The 14,945-nt window shown below is 43.8% G+C and overlaps 1 protein-coding gene across 2 annotated transcripts in view; it reads right to left on the minus strand.

The window, feature by feature from the left end:
* Positions 1–358: 358 nt before the first annotated feature.
* The window catches only part of tbc1d16 (TBC1 domain family, member 16), a 35,322-nt gene continuing 20,735 nt past the window's right edge, over positions 359–14,945 (minus strand). For both annotated transcript variants that reach the window (XM_064986999.1, XM_064987000.1), the window contains 5 exons: positions 14,564–14,698; positions 11,116–11,302; positions 10,777–10,956; positions 9,800–9,946; positions 359–6,852 (listed from right to left, as the gene is read on the minus strand). In XM_064986999.1, the coding sequence (XP_064843071.1) occupies positions 6,568–6,852; positions 9,800–9,946; positions 10,777–10,956; positions 11,116–11,302; positions 14,564–14,698 (934 nt within the window). In that variant the 3' untranslated portion in view covers positions 359–6,567. The remainder of the gene's footprint in view (positions 6,853–9,799; positions 9,947–10,776; positions 10,957–11,115; positions 11,303–14,563; positions 14,699–14,945) is intronic.

Here is a 14,945-nt window from a genome sequence, read left to right on the forward strand (position 1 = left end):
CCCACACTGTCACTCAAAGAAAAGAGAGCGGGAGAGAGATGGGGGGGGGGGTAGGTTGTTGGCTGCAATTCAGTAAGGGAAGCTTGGAGAGACAAACACACAAAAAGGCAGGCATGGTTTGCACATTGGCAGGCATGAACGCAGGTATGAACTTAGGCAGGCAGGCATACCCTCACGCACACACACAACGCTGAGAAACAAATAGATGTGATAAAGGAGGACCACACAGATGAATCACACACCCACACTGATCTGCAGCATACAAATTCTAATGGAAAACACAGACTGACACACACACACACACACACAGATAGTGCTGTAGGTGTGGCACAGTGGCAGAGGTACTGACTGGAACGTGTCTGTATGTCTATGGTGGCAGCAGTGTGAGGTTGCAGACGGTGCTGGTTGTTTGGTTGGGCTTCCACCCAAGTCTGAGATGGATAGAGCACTTACAGTTACACCTCAGATCTTATCAATCACACAGAGCTGTGATGACAGCTGTTTAATCCACATTGCCACTGTAGGTTTAGGCAAAGCAGCACATGACGATGAGCGCCTCTTAGATGAACACTTTACATGAACATGAAGGCAAAAGATGACAACATCTGCTTTTCCTGCAATGCTGCTGCACACAGATCAGTTTAGCCTTTGAGATCATAATGAATATGATTAAATGTTCAGGGGGAAACCTGATCCTAGATCAGCACTCCTACTCTAAGACGCTTCATGAATACGGGCCCCCACAGATCTTATAGTGCTCTTCCTTCACATGTGCAATTCCTCAGTCAGCTTCCATCATCATTCAACAGTAATGTTGTTGTGTAGATGAACCTCACAGGAGTTACTCAAAGGAGACTGTAGATAGGAGTAATGAGAAGTGGCGTTTTATTCATTTATGTATTTATTGTCATTTTCCCTTTATCTGGTTTACTGCTCTTGAAAAGCATTAAGCCTGACAGGGGCTATCAATCAGCTGCTAATGGGTTGTGTAATTGCAGTCAGTTCCAAGCATAGAAATATAGTTATTAGAACGGAAATAAAAACGTGCATTCTAATGGGTACACTCAATATGGCTGCGATCCACCAATTAAAGATCATTCACTTGAATGGGGATGTCCGTTCTAGTCGTGGTATTTCTTTGGTTAAAATCTGAGAGGCAGCAGCGTCACTCAGGGTGAAACCGGCCAATAGGCCTGCAGCATCAGCCAGTGAACAACAATGAACATTATCACATTTTGAAATCATGTCCAATTTATTTTACATATCTAAATGTCATATAAGTACATTTTTGTCGGCTAGTTTCAGCGACCTCCCCTTTTTCAAATTATGAACTATGAGAAATATGTCAGAGTTGCAGTGATATCTTAAACTAAATAGACAGAGACCATCTTCTTATAAGGCTTCAATTGATCCAACATGAGTAAAGAGCAGAGACCGGGGGATTTTATACAAATCTGGCAACCCTGGTTTGAGTGTCCCTGTTGCTCTCCAAGACAAGGCCACCTGGCGATCATTCTGATGCTATCTTAACAGATGTTGACGACAGGCAGTTTAAGAATCCAGCACGTGATACAGTCCTCCAACCATAATGAGAAGCTACAGTAAACAATCATTCCAGGTTAGATTGTGTACTAAATAGCCTAGTTTTCAGGGTGGAACTCGAGGAAAAACACCCATACTGTCACCATGTTAACAACCCTTTACTGGCAGACACCGATTCTATCTGGTTCTTGTTTGTTAGCAACATAAATAATTTTAAAACAGTTTCAAATGGAAAACAGAAAAATGGTTTCTTATTTGACAAGTCCAAGTAGTCTGTCGCTGTTTTTGAGTTCTCTTTCATTTGGGGTCCGATTCAGACATAGGAAATGTATGCCTTTTCCTACTCACTTCTCAGTAGTTGCTATTCAGACTTAAAGAAGATTTATGGTTGATCTAGGAATGTGGTCCGGAGGCTCCGTATGGACGCGTGACACAATTGAGGAGCCTCCGGAAGCTTGCAGAGGCCAAATTGAGCTCTGTACTGCGTTGTCATGCACCTCCTAAATGTTATAACAATGTGGAGGGCTCCGCATAGCTCCACATTGACATGATTGGTTGACGGTAGGTGGGGGCGGTACATACTGTATAAACACAAACTCACTTCCTTGACAACACACATGGAGAATCTTTGACAAAAGGCTATTATAACAAGATCACAAATAAAATACATCTTTATGATACCTTGTGTTTGGATTTCAAAAGATACCAAAAGGTATTTTAACCCCTGGAAAGAGATCGGGGATGTAATGGGGATAGACGCGGTAAAGAGGTTAATGGAATTCAGACCGTTTGGGATAGGACGACAGTGAATAGGCGCATATTCAACAAATCTGATTCTAACAAAGTGGATATTTATCAAATCCGTCATGATTGAGGTATTGCAACAGGCTCACAATGTGGCTACTAAAATCTGATTGTTTTCGCTGCATAACATTTAGAAGTGGCTGCTCATTTAGAAGAAACCCTTTTCAGGTTTAGATGAAGTGACTAAGTGCTAACTCCCGTTTGTATTAGCTGATTAGCATAGAGAAATGGGTGGTGGGAGACAGTCGTTTTTAACTGTAATGCAGTTGATTGGTAACGATGACATGGACATGTATTTGGGTTGACTTCCATACCAGCATTATACTCCGATGTTTACCTGAAATACACATATAAACAATAGCCTAAATGTAGGCTATTTTTTTCTGGGGGGCAGTGAGGAGATTCAGGATGGAGATGCAGGTGGGAAAACAGTGCAGCCTTTAAACTTCATGCTATCTTGGCTGTGCTCTTATATCAAGCACCGGGAAACGGACTGCAACATCTCAGAAGCAGTAAACTCTAGTCTTTTCGTTTAGCCAGTTGCTCGTAATTAGCTGGATGAGATAGAGATTAGCCCTGAATCACTACGAGTGGTGCGGTGCAGAACTATTTATTGGATGCCTATGACGGCTCCCAGAAGCACAACAAGTCTGAATGCTCTGACTTCTGCAGAGGCCCCATTGCTGTAAATGCTGTACTGCTTCTGCAGATGTCCAATTGACCATAAATCGGCTTTTACCGTATGAAGGTGTGTCACAAGGTTTGCGGGCGTGGCCCCTTTGCGCACACTCGATAAATATAATTCCACCCCAGAATACACACCCGCTGGGTAGCCTACCAATTTGAAGAGGGAGTTGTTGTTAAATTAGTTTCTCTGTTCTTTCATCTAAAATAATCCCTTTAATACCGTGTACCTTTTAATTTGAATTTGGTCGGCACCAGACTAGAATGTAGACTATTGAGAATGTGTTCACAATATGGAAAGATAGCCATGAAAACATACACACGGTGTAGAAAGCATGCTCTTCCATGACAGACTGACCAGGCCAATCGTGGTGAAAGCTATGATCCCTTATTGATGTCACCTGTTATTTTAATTTCAATCAGTGTAGATGAAGGGGAGGAGACAGGTTAAATAAGGATGTTTAAGCCTCGAGACAATTGAGACATGGACATGTGTAATGTGTGCCATTCAGAGGGTGAATGGCCAAGAACAAATATTTAAGTGCCTTTGAGCAGGGTATGGTAGTAGGTGCCAGGGTAACCATTTGAGTGTGTCAAAAACTGCAACACTGCTGTGTTTTTCACACTCAACCACTTCCTGTGTGTATAGAGAATGGTCCACCACCCAAAGAACATCCAGCCAACTTGACACAACTGTGGGAAGCATTGGAGTCAACACGGGCCAGCATCCCTGTGGGAGGTTTGACACCTTTGTAGTCCATGCCCCAACGAATTGAGTCATGTTCCTAATGTTTTGTACAATCAGTGGATAATTGTCTCCATTTCAGAACCCACCATTAGATTTAAAAACAGTGATTTTATTCCCTAAACATAAATGTGTGTAATCACAAATCCTACTTCATGGAAAAATAGCATAACGGTGTGGAAGTTATTAGGGAAGGTCAGAAATCAAGTAGAGTATCTGTAGACACACCTCTGCCAGACCGCCATTTATGTGATCTCCTCCCAAACGAAGAGCTGGCTGGCACATGCATTTCCTCATGCTTAAGTTCAAGGTCAGAATGCAGAGAGAAAAGTGTGTGAAAAACAAAAGTCCCATTTACACCATTTATTTCAAATCCCCACCGTTTCTGCCTTCACCACGGCCCTGCAGTATGTGAAAGCCAGTCTTGTATGTGTTGACTACACTACAGCATAGGACCACAGTCGGCCCTCATCAGTGGCCTGTGTATTATAGAACCTTATAGAACTCTACATTCAGTGAGAACTCAGTCAAACATTTTGAAATACAACTAAACCCAAAGACATGTTACAGTGACTCACGTTCAGAAACAGTTTCAACGTGAGATAAACAGTCCATGGAAAGAGATGAAGAATCGAGATAAGCAGTAAATAAACACACACACACACACACACACACAAAGCCCCGCTGCCTTGCCACCCAATTATTTTCCAAACCACGTTACCATCCATCGGTTAGCCCTTTATAAAGTGGTTGGTACAATCTAAATCTCCAGGCTTTTTCAGCGAGCAGCAGCCACAGATGACTAATGGACGCAGGGGCCAGTAATGCATGTCATTTGCAGAGACTGCATGTTGAGCAGGAGAGAGAGGGGAAGCAGCTTGAAGATCCTAATGTTACATTTTAGTGGCAATTTGAAGATGTTTTTCCCCCAGGAGTGGCACTCTAACACCCACCCCCAGAACCCTCGCCACTGTGACAACTCACAGATGACAGGAAACATGCAGATCTCAACACTTCACTTGATAGGCCTTGAAAGTTCTCTGAGAAATAAATTAAAATTAAATAATTGAAATCTTTCAAATACTTTAAGCTTTTGGTGTCATCTGCCTGCCTTTTGGGACTAATCTATTGGCCCATTATTCAGCCAAGCAAGCTCACTCAACCACAAATAAACCATTTTAAATGATTTCAAATAGTATTTGGAGCAGGTTGGGTACAGAGCTGCCATTCCTCTTTGGTTGGTTTTCTTTCACCCGCTCTGTGATGATGTGTTGTGTAATTGAGGAGATCAGTCAGTGGAGGCCTATTGGTGGCTGCTCCCCAACTCATTACCAGATGTTGGGAGGTCACTGCTGTTTACACACACACACACACACACACACACACACACACACACACACACACGTGAAATAAACGGTCAAGAGAATAGAAAGCAACAAAGTGGATACATTCATATGGACAAATTCACTTGGTTGGTGCAGGTGAAGAACCTTGAGATTTCATTGTATTTGATTGAAACTGCTGTACAAATCAAATGAATTATAATATTGTTTAGTGCAGTGACAACAATGGTGGTGTTCATTCACTTGGAGGTCAATGTGTTTCTAGATATGGAAAAACAACACTGTTGAGCTTTTACACAACTGCCCTATCTGACATTATTTAACAAAAACAAACTTAAAGTAAACTTAAACACATGATCTCATATTCGATATGTAGCTAGCTGACCAAACTGTACACTGACTGGTAATGGTGGGATATCCACAACCATCATCGCATATTTTTTAAGCTCTACATCTAGTCTAATTTTTATTTTTTAATCCCTATTGCTTTGATAGATGCCATTTTTCTTCATATCCCCTCTTATCAAAGATAAATGCAATCCCACCTTCCTTCAGCCTCACAGGCAGTGTCATCTGATAATGGAAGAAGAAATTAGCAGGTTTCTGAACAGAAGTCTGATAAGGATGTTTGTAGAAAACTTGTTGTGGAAACAGTTTTCTATATACACCTCTGTTTTGGGCTTTGTGTTATTCGCTAAACAGGTTGTGCCCTTTATACTTAAAGGGTTGCTCATGCAAGGATATAATCGTACTATATTGCTAAATATTGTATTCGCAAACCCACAGATACACACTCCCTCTGAAGGGAACAAAAAAAATATATATGATTTGAAAAGTAACAATATTTCAACTTACTGACAGTTGAAATGACAGCTTGCCTCTTAGTTGATGGAGGTTTATACGTGTGTTGTGTTAATAGGCTTCAGCCTGATTGCAATATGCTGAGATAATATATCATTCCATTGTTCACACAAACATTCCATTGTGAGCATATGAAAACCTTTCGATGGAGTTCAAATCTCAACAATTCCCCTTCAAGTCAGTATTTGACCGTTGGAGTCACGTTGAATCCAGTCCAGCAACCTTAGACCACAGTGTGGACCCTGAAAGGTGACAGTCCAACAGAGTGATGATTGTCCAATCTCCTCCAATAGCAGAGCAGCAGCTTCTTCATGGGAACCGTAGTGCCAAGTGTCTGTGGTACTGAATGTTCCAAATAAATATACATTCTTATAAGGCAGTATTCCATGTCACACCGGACAAAAGGATCAGGTGGAAAATCCCTTTAATAAGATGGGGATTGTGAAAAGGGGGAGAGCCTGAAGAGAAGTATCAGAGAGAAGCACATACAGTATGTTGGGAATCCTAGTGGCAGAAAAGTGGTACTGCAGCGTCTGATCTACTCAACAGTTATAGTTAGCACCATTGTCTCCCTCCCCCTATTTCAACTCAGGACTGCTTCCGAAACATGAAGATGTCTCTGGTCTTGGAGCCTCTCTTGCCCTCGGGGAGTGGGGTGGGGTTGGGTGAGGGGGAGGGTGACGGGGAGGCCGAGGGCTGGGGGGTGGCTGTGCCTCCATAGGGGCAACTCTGGGAGTCGGGGTGCTCCCCAGAACACTCCACGGCCGGGATGTAGCGACTGTCCCACATCCCTGGACCACACAGCTTACACAGGTCATGGAGGCTGCACGGGATTCTTGGTAACAGACGGAACTGGTAGAGCAGACTACGGGCCTGGTAGTAGGAAGGGTGGGAGAGAGAAAGGAAGAGAGAGAACGTAAGTGAGAGTCAAGGAATGGAGAGAAAGAGAGCATGTGAGAGAACAAGGGACTGGAGGAGAGGAGTGGCAGTGTATGAGAGAAAGGTTAAACACGAGGAAAACACGTAGAAAGGAGGAAATAGAAGGCAGCGAAGAAGCTATACCTCAAGACTTGCAAAACAGCTAACAGTATCACACTTAGTATCATGGAGATTTGAATAACATTTGACTAAATCAATAGCTCCTTCAGACGTGGAAGAACATGATCTAACGCAGCCAAAATCAATGAACGTGATCTAATTTAAACTAAATAGGGCTGAGCTGTTCACAGACACATCAAACCTGATAGGGGTTCTATAACAGTCCTAACACCTGCATGCTAAGATGTGCTGTTGCTGCAGCAGCACTACTAACATGGCATCCATAAACATGAGAAGACAGACACACTACCGGCCATGACTCAGAAATCCTCAACATGGCATCCATAAACATGAGAAGACAGACACACACTACCGGCCATGACTCAGAAATCCTCAACATGGCATCCATAAACATGAGGAGAAGACAGACACACACTACCGGCCATGACTCAGAAATCCTCAACATGGCATCCATAAACATGAGGAGAAGACAGACACACACTACCGGCCATGACTCAGAAATCCTCAACATGGCATCCATAAACATGAGGAGAAGACAGACACACACTACCGGCCATGACTCAGAAATCCTCAACATGGTATCCATAAACATGAGGAGAAGACAAACACACACTACCGGCCATGACTCAGAAATCCTCAACATGGCATCCATAAACATGAGGAGAAGACAGACACACACTACCGGCCATGACTCAGAAATCCTCAACATGGTATCCATAAACATGAGGAGAAGACAGACACACACTACCGGCCATGACTCAGAAATCCTCAACATGGCATCCATAAACATGAGGAGAAGACAGACACACACTACCGGCCATGACTCAGAAATCCTCAACATGGCATCCATAAACATGAGGAGAAGACAGACACACACTACCGGCCATGACTCAGAAATCCTCAACATGGCATCCATAAACATGAGGAGAAGACAGACACACACTACCGGCCATGACTCAGAAATCCTCAACATGGTATCCATAAACATGAGGAGAAGACAGACACACTACCGGCCATGACTCAGAAATCCTCAACATGGTATCCATAAACATGAGGAGAAGACAGACACACACTACCGGCCATGACTCAGAAATCCTCAACATGGCATCCATAAACATGAGGAGAAGACAGACACACACTACCGGCCATGACTCAGAAATCCTCAACATGGCATCCATAAACATGAGGAGAAGACAGACACACACTACAGGCCATGACTCAGAAATCCTCAACATGGCATCCATAAACATGAGGAGAAGACAGACACACACTACCGGCCATGACTCAGAAATCCTCAACATGGCATCCATAAACATGAGGAGAAGACAGACACACACTACCGGCCATGACTCAGAAATCCTCAACATGGCATCCATAAACATGAGGAGAAGACAGACACACTACCGGCCATGACTCAGAAATCCTCAACATGGCATCCATAAACATGAGGAGAAGACAGACACACACTACCGGCCATGACTCAGAAATCCTCAACATGGCATCCATAAACATGAGGAGAAGACAGACACACACTACCGGCCATGACTCAGAAATCCTCAACATGGCATCCATAAACATGAGGAGAAGACAGACACACTACCGGCCATGACTCAGAAATCCTCAACATGGCATCCATAAACATGAGGAGAAGACAGACACACACTACCGGCCATGACTCAGAAATCCTCAACATGGCATCCATAAACATGAGGAGAAGACAGACACACTACCGGCCATGACTCAGAAATCCTCAACATGGCATCCATAAACATGAGGAGAAGACAGACACACTACCGGCCATGACTCAGAAATCCTCAACATGGCATCCATAAACATGAGGAGAAGACAGACACACACTACCGGCCATGACTCAGAAATCCTCAACATGGCATCCATAAACATGAGGAGAAGACAGACACACACTACCGGCCATGACTCAGAAATCCTCAACATGGCATCCATAAACATGAGGAGAAGACAGACACACACTACCGGCCATGACTCAGAAATCCTCAACATGGCATCCATAAACATGAGGAGAAGACAGACACACACTACAGGCCATGACTCAGAAATCCTCAACATGGCATCCATAAACATGAGGAGAAGACAGACACACACTACCGGCCATGACTCAGAAATCCTCAACATGGCATCCATAAACATGAGGAGAAGACAGACACACTACCGGCCATGACTCAGAAATCCTCAACATGGCATCCATAAACATGAGGAGAAGACAGACACACACTACCGGCCATGACTCAGAAATCCTCAACATGGTATCCATAAACATGAGGAGAAGACAGACACACTACCGGCCATGACTCAGAAATCCTCAACATGGCATCCATAAACATGAGGAGAAGACAGACACACTACCGGCCATGACTCAGAAATCCTCAACATGGCATCCATAAACATGAGGAGAAGACAGACACACACTACAGGCCATGACTCAGAAATCCTCAACATGGCAGGATCACAGCAAGTATTTCAAGACTCCTTGAGGGCTGGGGAGCAACAAGGACTATTATGCTTTGTTGTATTACAAACGCCATTTAAATCCCTTCGGCGCAGGTGATGAGTGTACACTGAGGGGATGAGTTAAGAATTAAACAGCCACCATAGTATGCTAACTAGAGGGTAAAATGCTAGCGTTGCATAACATGCTAGTATAGCCTAGCATAGCATGAGAAAAAGTGGCCCAGCCTTGGATGGAGTAACGCATCGTCATGCTAAGGCTAACTGCTAGCATTACCTTGCGCAGCACCAGCTCCCCGTTCATGTGCATGGAGAGGTTACTGAAGTGGAGCAACATCTGGTCGGTGGCTAACTGCTGCTCTGTCACGTCATCACCGTACAGCACGATGATGGCCACACACGCGAACAGATGGAAGTAGTCCGTCTGAGGGAGCGATAGCATGTTATTGACAAAGTACATTTAGACTGGACTGTGGAGAGCCTGCCGACAGTACAGTTTGTGTGTCTGGTTGTGTCTACATCCAACTCTAATCGCCATAACTAGTGTGTTGTATGAATGATGGTTATACCTATAGCAGGCTATAAACTCCTAACATTGTTACACACAGTTGCTAATACACATAATTACACACATTGTTTGATATTGGTGTATGTATGCTGATGTTGTGTGTTTGATATTGGTGTATGTATGCTAATGTTGTGTGTTTGATATTGGTGTATGTATGCTCATGTTGTGTGTTTGTATTGCTCTGTGTACACCAATGCCACGTACAACATGATGATGTTGCTCTGTGTACACCAATGCCACGTACAACATGATGATGTTGCTCTGTGTACACCAATGCCACGTACAACATGATGATGTTGCTCTGTGTACACCAATGCCACGTACAACATGATGATGTTGCTCTGTGTACACCAATGCCACGTACAACATGATGATGTTGCTCTGTGTACACCAATGCCACGTACAACATGATGATGTTGCTCTGTGTACACCAATGCCACGTACAACATGATGATGTTGCTCTGTGTACACCAATGCCACGTACAACATGATGATGTTGCTCTGTGTACACCAATGCCACGTACAACATGATGATGTTGCTCTGTGTACACCAATGCCACGTACAACATGATGATGTTGCTCTGTGTACACCAATGCCACGTACAACATGATGATGTTGCTCTGTGTACACCAATGCCACGTACAACATGATGTTGCTGTGCGTATGCTGATGTAAACTTGGGTACCTGGTAGTGTGCCCAGCAGGCCTCCCACATACGCAGGGCCTCCGTGTCGGGGAACTCCCGTTTGAAGCAGAGTAGGAGCCAGCGGTGACAGAACAGCAGCTGTAGGCCGTCCTCCCCCAGCTGGGTCAGGTGCTGGTGGAACCGGGGCAGCATCAGACGCAACAGCTCCCTCAGGTACATCTGGAACGGGGCAGAGAGAGATGGTTAGGGCACTAATGTGGATATGAATGTAACGCCACACACACACACACAAAATAAAACACGAGAATCACAGATAGCGAGAGAGAAAAGCGTGTGTAATAAAAGAGAACGACACTTTCTCTCCCTCTGTCCCCTTACCAGTTGTCTCTCCATGTCCTCGTCGCGGGGAGAGCTGATGAAGATGGTGTTCTCCATCAGGCCTACGAAGCACCAGAACGTGTCACTCTCATCCTGCACCTCGGTCAGCAGGGGGGCCACCAGGTCAGACATGCCCTGGCAGTAGCCCATCTCTGGGTTGAACACCGCATAGTTCAGCAGCACACACCTGGAGGAAGGGAGGAACACCACCACAGACAATATCAAGAGATTATAGTCGCCTCATACTAAGTCATACATATCACCTCATACATATTACCTCATACATATTACCTCATACTAAGTCATACATATTACCTCATACATATTACCTCATACTAAGTCATACATATTACCTCATACTAAGTCATACATATTACCTCATACATATTACCTCATACTAAGTCATACAAAGTCATACTAACCAACAGGTCGTATAGATGTTTAGACACTGGCGTTAAAACAATCAATTTAGATCAAATCAAATTGTATTTTTCACATGCTTTGTAAACAGGTGTAAACCAACAGTGAAATGCTTACTTCTCATCCTAACTATTCAGAGAGATAAATACACAATGAGTAATGATAGCTTGGCTATATACACGATGTACCAGCACAGAGTCCATGTACAGGGGTACGAGGTCATTGAGGTAGATATGTACATATACAGTGCCTTGCGAAAGTATTCGGCCCCCTTGAACTTTGTGACCTTTTGCCACATTTCAGGCTTCAAACAAAGATATAAAACTGTATTTTTTTGTGAAGAATCAACAATAAGTGGGACACAATCATGAAGCGGAACAACATTTATTGGATATTTCAAACTTTTTTAACAAATCTAAAACTGAAAAATTGGGCGTGCAAAATTATTCAGCCCCCTTAAGTTAATACTTTGTAGCGCCACCTTTTGCTGCGATTACAGCTGTAAGTCGCTTGGGGTATGTCTCTATCAGTTTTGCACATCGAGAGACTGAATTTTTTTCCCATTCCTCCTTGCAAAACAGCTCGAGCTCAGTGAGGTTGGATGGAGAGCATTTGTGAACAGCAGTATTCAGTTCTTTCCACAGATTCTCGATTGGATTCAGGTCTGGACTTTGACTTGGCCATTCTAACACCTGGATATGTTTATTTTTGAACCATCCCATTGTAGATTTTGGTTTATGTTTTGGATCATTGTCTTGTTGGAAGACAAATCTCCGTCCCAGTCTCAGGTCTTTTGCAGACTCCATCAGGTTTTCTTCCAGAATGGTCCTGTATTTGGCTCCATCCATCTTCCCATCAATTTTAACCATCTTCCCTGTCCCTGCTGAAGAAAAGCAGGCCCAAACCATGATGCTGCCACCACCATGTTTGACAGTGGGGATGGTGTGGTCAGGGTGATGAGCTGTGTTGCTTTTACGCCAAAACATAACATTTTGCATTGTTGCCAAAAATTTCAATTTTGGTTTCATCTGACCAGAGCACCTTCTTCCACATGTTTGGTGTGTCTCCCAGGTGGCTTGTGGCAAACTTTAAACAACACTTTTTATGGATATCTTTAAGAAATGGCTTTCTTCTTGCCACTCTTCCATAAAGGCCAGATTTGTGCAATATACGACTGATTGTTGTCCTATGGACAGAGTCTCCCACCTCAGCTGTAGAACTCTGCAGTTCATCCAGAGTGATCATGGGCCTCTTGGCTGCATCTCTGATCAGTCTTCTCCTTGTATGAGCTGAAAGTTTAGAGGGACGGCCAGGTCTTGGTAGATTTGCAGTGGTCTGATACTCCTTCCATTTCAATATTATCGCTTGCACAGTGCTCCTTGGGATGTTTAAAGCTTGGGAAATCTTTTTGTATCCAAATCCGGCTTTAAACTTCTTCACAACAGTATCTCGGACCTGCCTGGTGCGTTCCTTGTTCTTCATGATGCTCTCTGCGCTTTTAACGGACCTCTGAGACTATCACAGTGCAGGTGCATTTATACGGAGACTTGATTACACACAGGTGGATTGTATTTATCATCATTAGTCATTTAGGTCAACATTGGATCATTCAGAGATCCTCACTGAACTTCTGGAGAGAGTTTGCTGCACTGAAAGTAAAGGGGCTGAATAATTTTGCACGCCCAATTTTTCAGTTTTTGATTTGTTAAAAAAGTTTGAAATATCCAATAAATGTCGTTCCACTTCATGATTGTGTCCCACTTGTTGTTGATTCTTCACAAAGAAATACAGTTTTATATCTTTATGTTTGAAGCCTGAAATGTGGCAAAAGGTCGCAATGTTCAAGGGGGCCGAATACTTTCGCAAGGCACTGTAGGTAGGGATAAAGTGACTAGGTAACAGGATAGATAATATACAGTCACAGCAGTGTATGCGATGAGTCAAAAACGTTAAGGCAAAAAGGGTCAATGAAGATAGTTAAATAGTTAACCAATAGCTACCCGGACTAACTATTTAGCAGTCTTATAGCTTGGGGGTAGAAGCTGTTCAGGGTCCTGTTGGTTCCAGACTTGGTGCATCGGTACCTCTTGCCGTGCGGTATCAGAGAGAACATTCTATGACTTGGGTGGCTGGAGTCTGATCATTTTTAGGGCCTTCCTTTGACACCGCCTGGTATAGAGGTCCTTAATGGCAGGAAGCTCGGCCCCAGTGATGTACTGGACCGTACACACTACCCTCTGTAGAGCCTTGCGGTCGGATGCCAAGCTGTTGCCAAACCAAGCGGTGATGCAGCCAGTCAAGATGCTCTCAATGGTGCAGCTGTAGAACTTTATAACGATCCGAGGGTCCCTGCCAAATCTTTTCAGCCTCCTGAGGGGGAAGAGGTGTTGTTGTGCCTTCACGACTGTGTTGGAGTATGTGGACCATGATCAGTCCTTAGTGATGTGGACACGGCGGAACTTAAAGCTAAATAACACTATGGCATTAAAACAGAGTAAGTGAATAAATAAGACAAATATGAAAAGTGGTGAGACAATATTGGTCCATAATAATACATGAGAGTTCTAACCTCCCCCACCCCTACTCTACTTGACCCACTTACTTTTACCAATACCGAGAACCAGCCATGAGTCACTAAACAGCCTGGTTTTGAAAGCCTTTAGCTCCTTCATTTAGGAAGCTATTAGCTGTAAGTATGCATCAGAACTAGTGCTCTAACAACTTACTGGGAGTCAATAAAGCATGAAAGTCATTAGCTAGCTTCCCCCAGGGTTCAGAATATGATATTCATGTACAATATTACCTCCTGTGCACTGGACTATGGGATAGGAAAGATGAGAAATGGAAAAGGTGAGGAAGAAAGGGAGGAGAAAGGAGTGGTAAGAGGAGAGAGTGAAATGTAGAATAAAGAGTGACAGAGGGAAGGATATGGATAGAGATGAGAGGAAAGACAAGTGGTAGGGGAGAGAAAGTGTAAGAGAATAGAGAGAAAAGAGGGAAATACCCAGACAGAGCCATCTGTCCTGACCTCATGATCTCCACATTGGGGTTGTTCTCTCCCCTGAAGAAGTGGTTGCTGCGGTCTGTTCTCACCACGTCCTTATCCACGGTGAACTGAACCTTCCTCCAGAAGTCACTGTGCTCCTCAGGACTCATAGACAACCTGGGCATGGCAGGGACAGACAGGGGTTTTTACTGGGGCTATGCACTAATGTCAACCAAACTTAAGGGCAGTTACTCAACTTCAAAAATGTACATTTAATTTAACCCTTGATAGGATGTCAGGAAAAGGGTAGGGTGAGGGTGTTGGGGCAATGTAAACCACTTAAACCACCGATGATCTAACCCTAACCCCCTCCCATCACTCTCTGGCTGAGGACCTGAACACTGAGGACCGGACCCCTACCCTA

This window comes from Oncorhynchus masou, chromosome 14, assembly GCF_036934945.1.
Source record: "Oncorhynchus masou masou isolate Uvic2021 chromosome 14, UVic_Omas_1.1, whole genome shotgun sequence".
NCBI lineage: Eukaryota > Metazoa > Chordata > Actinopteri > Salmoniformes > Salmonidae > Oncorhynchus > Oncorhynchus masou.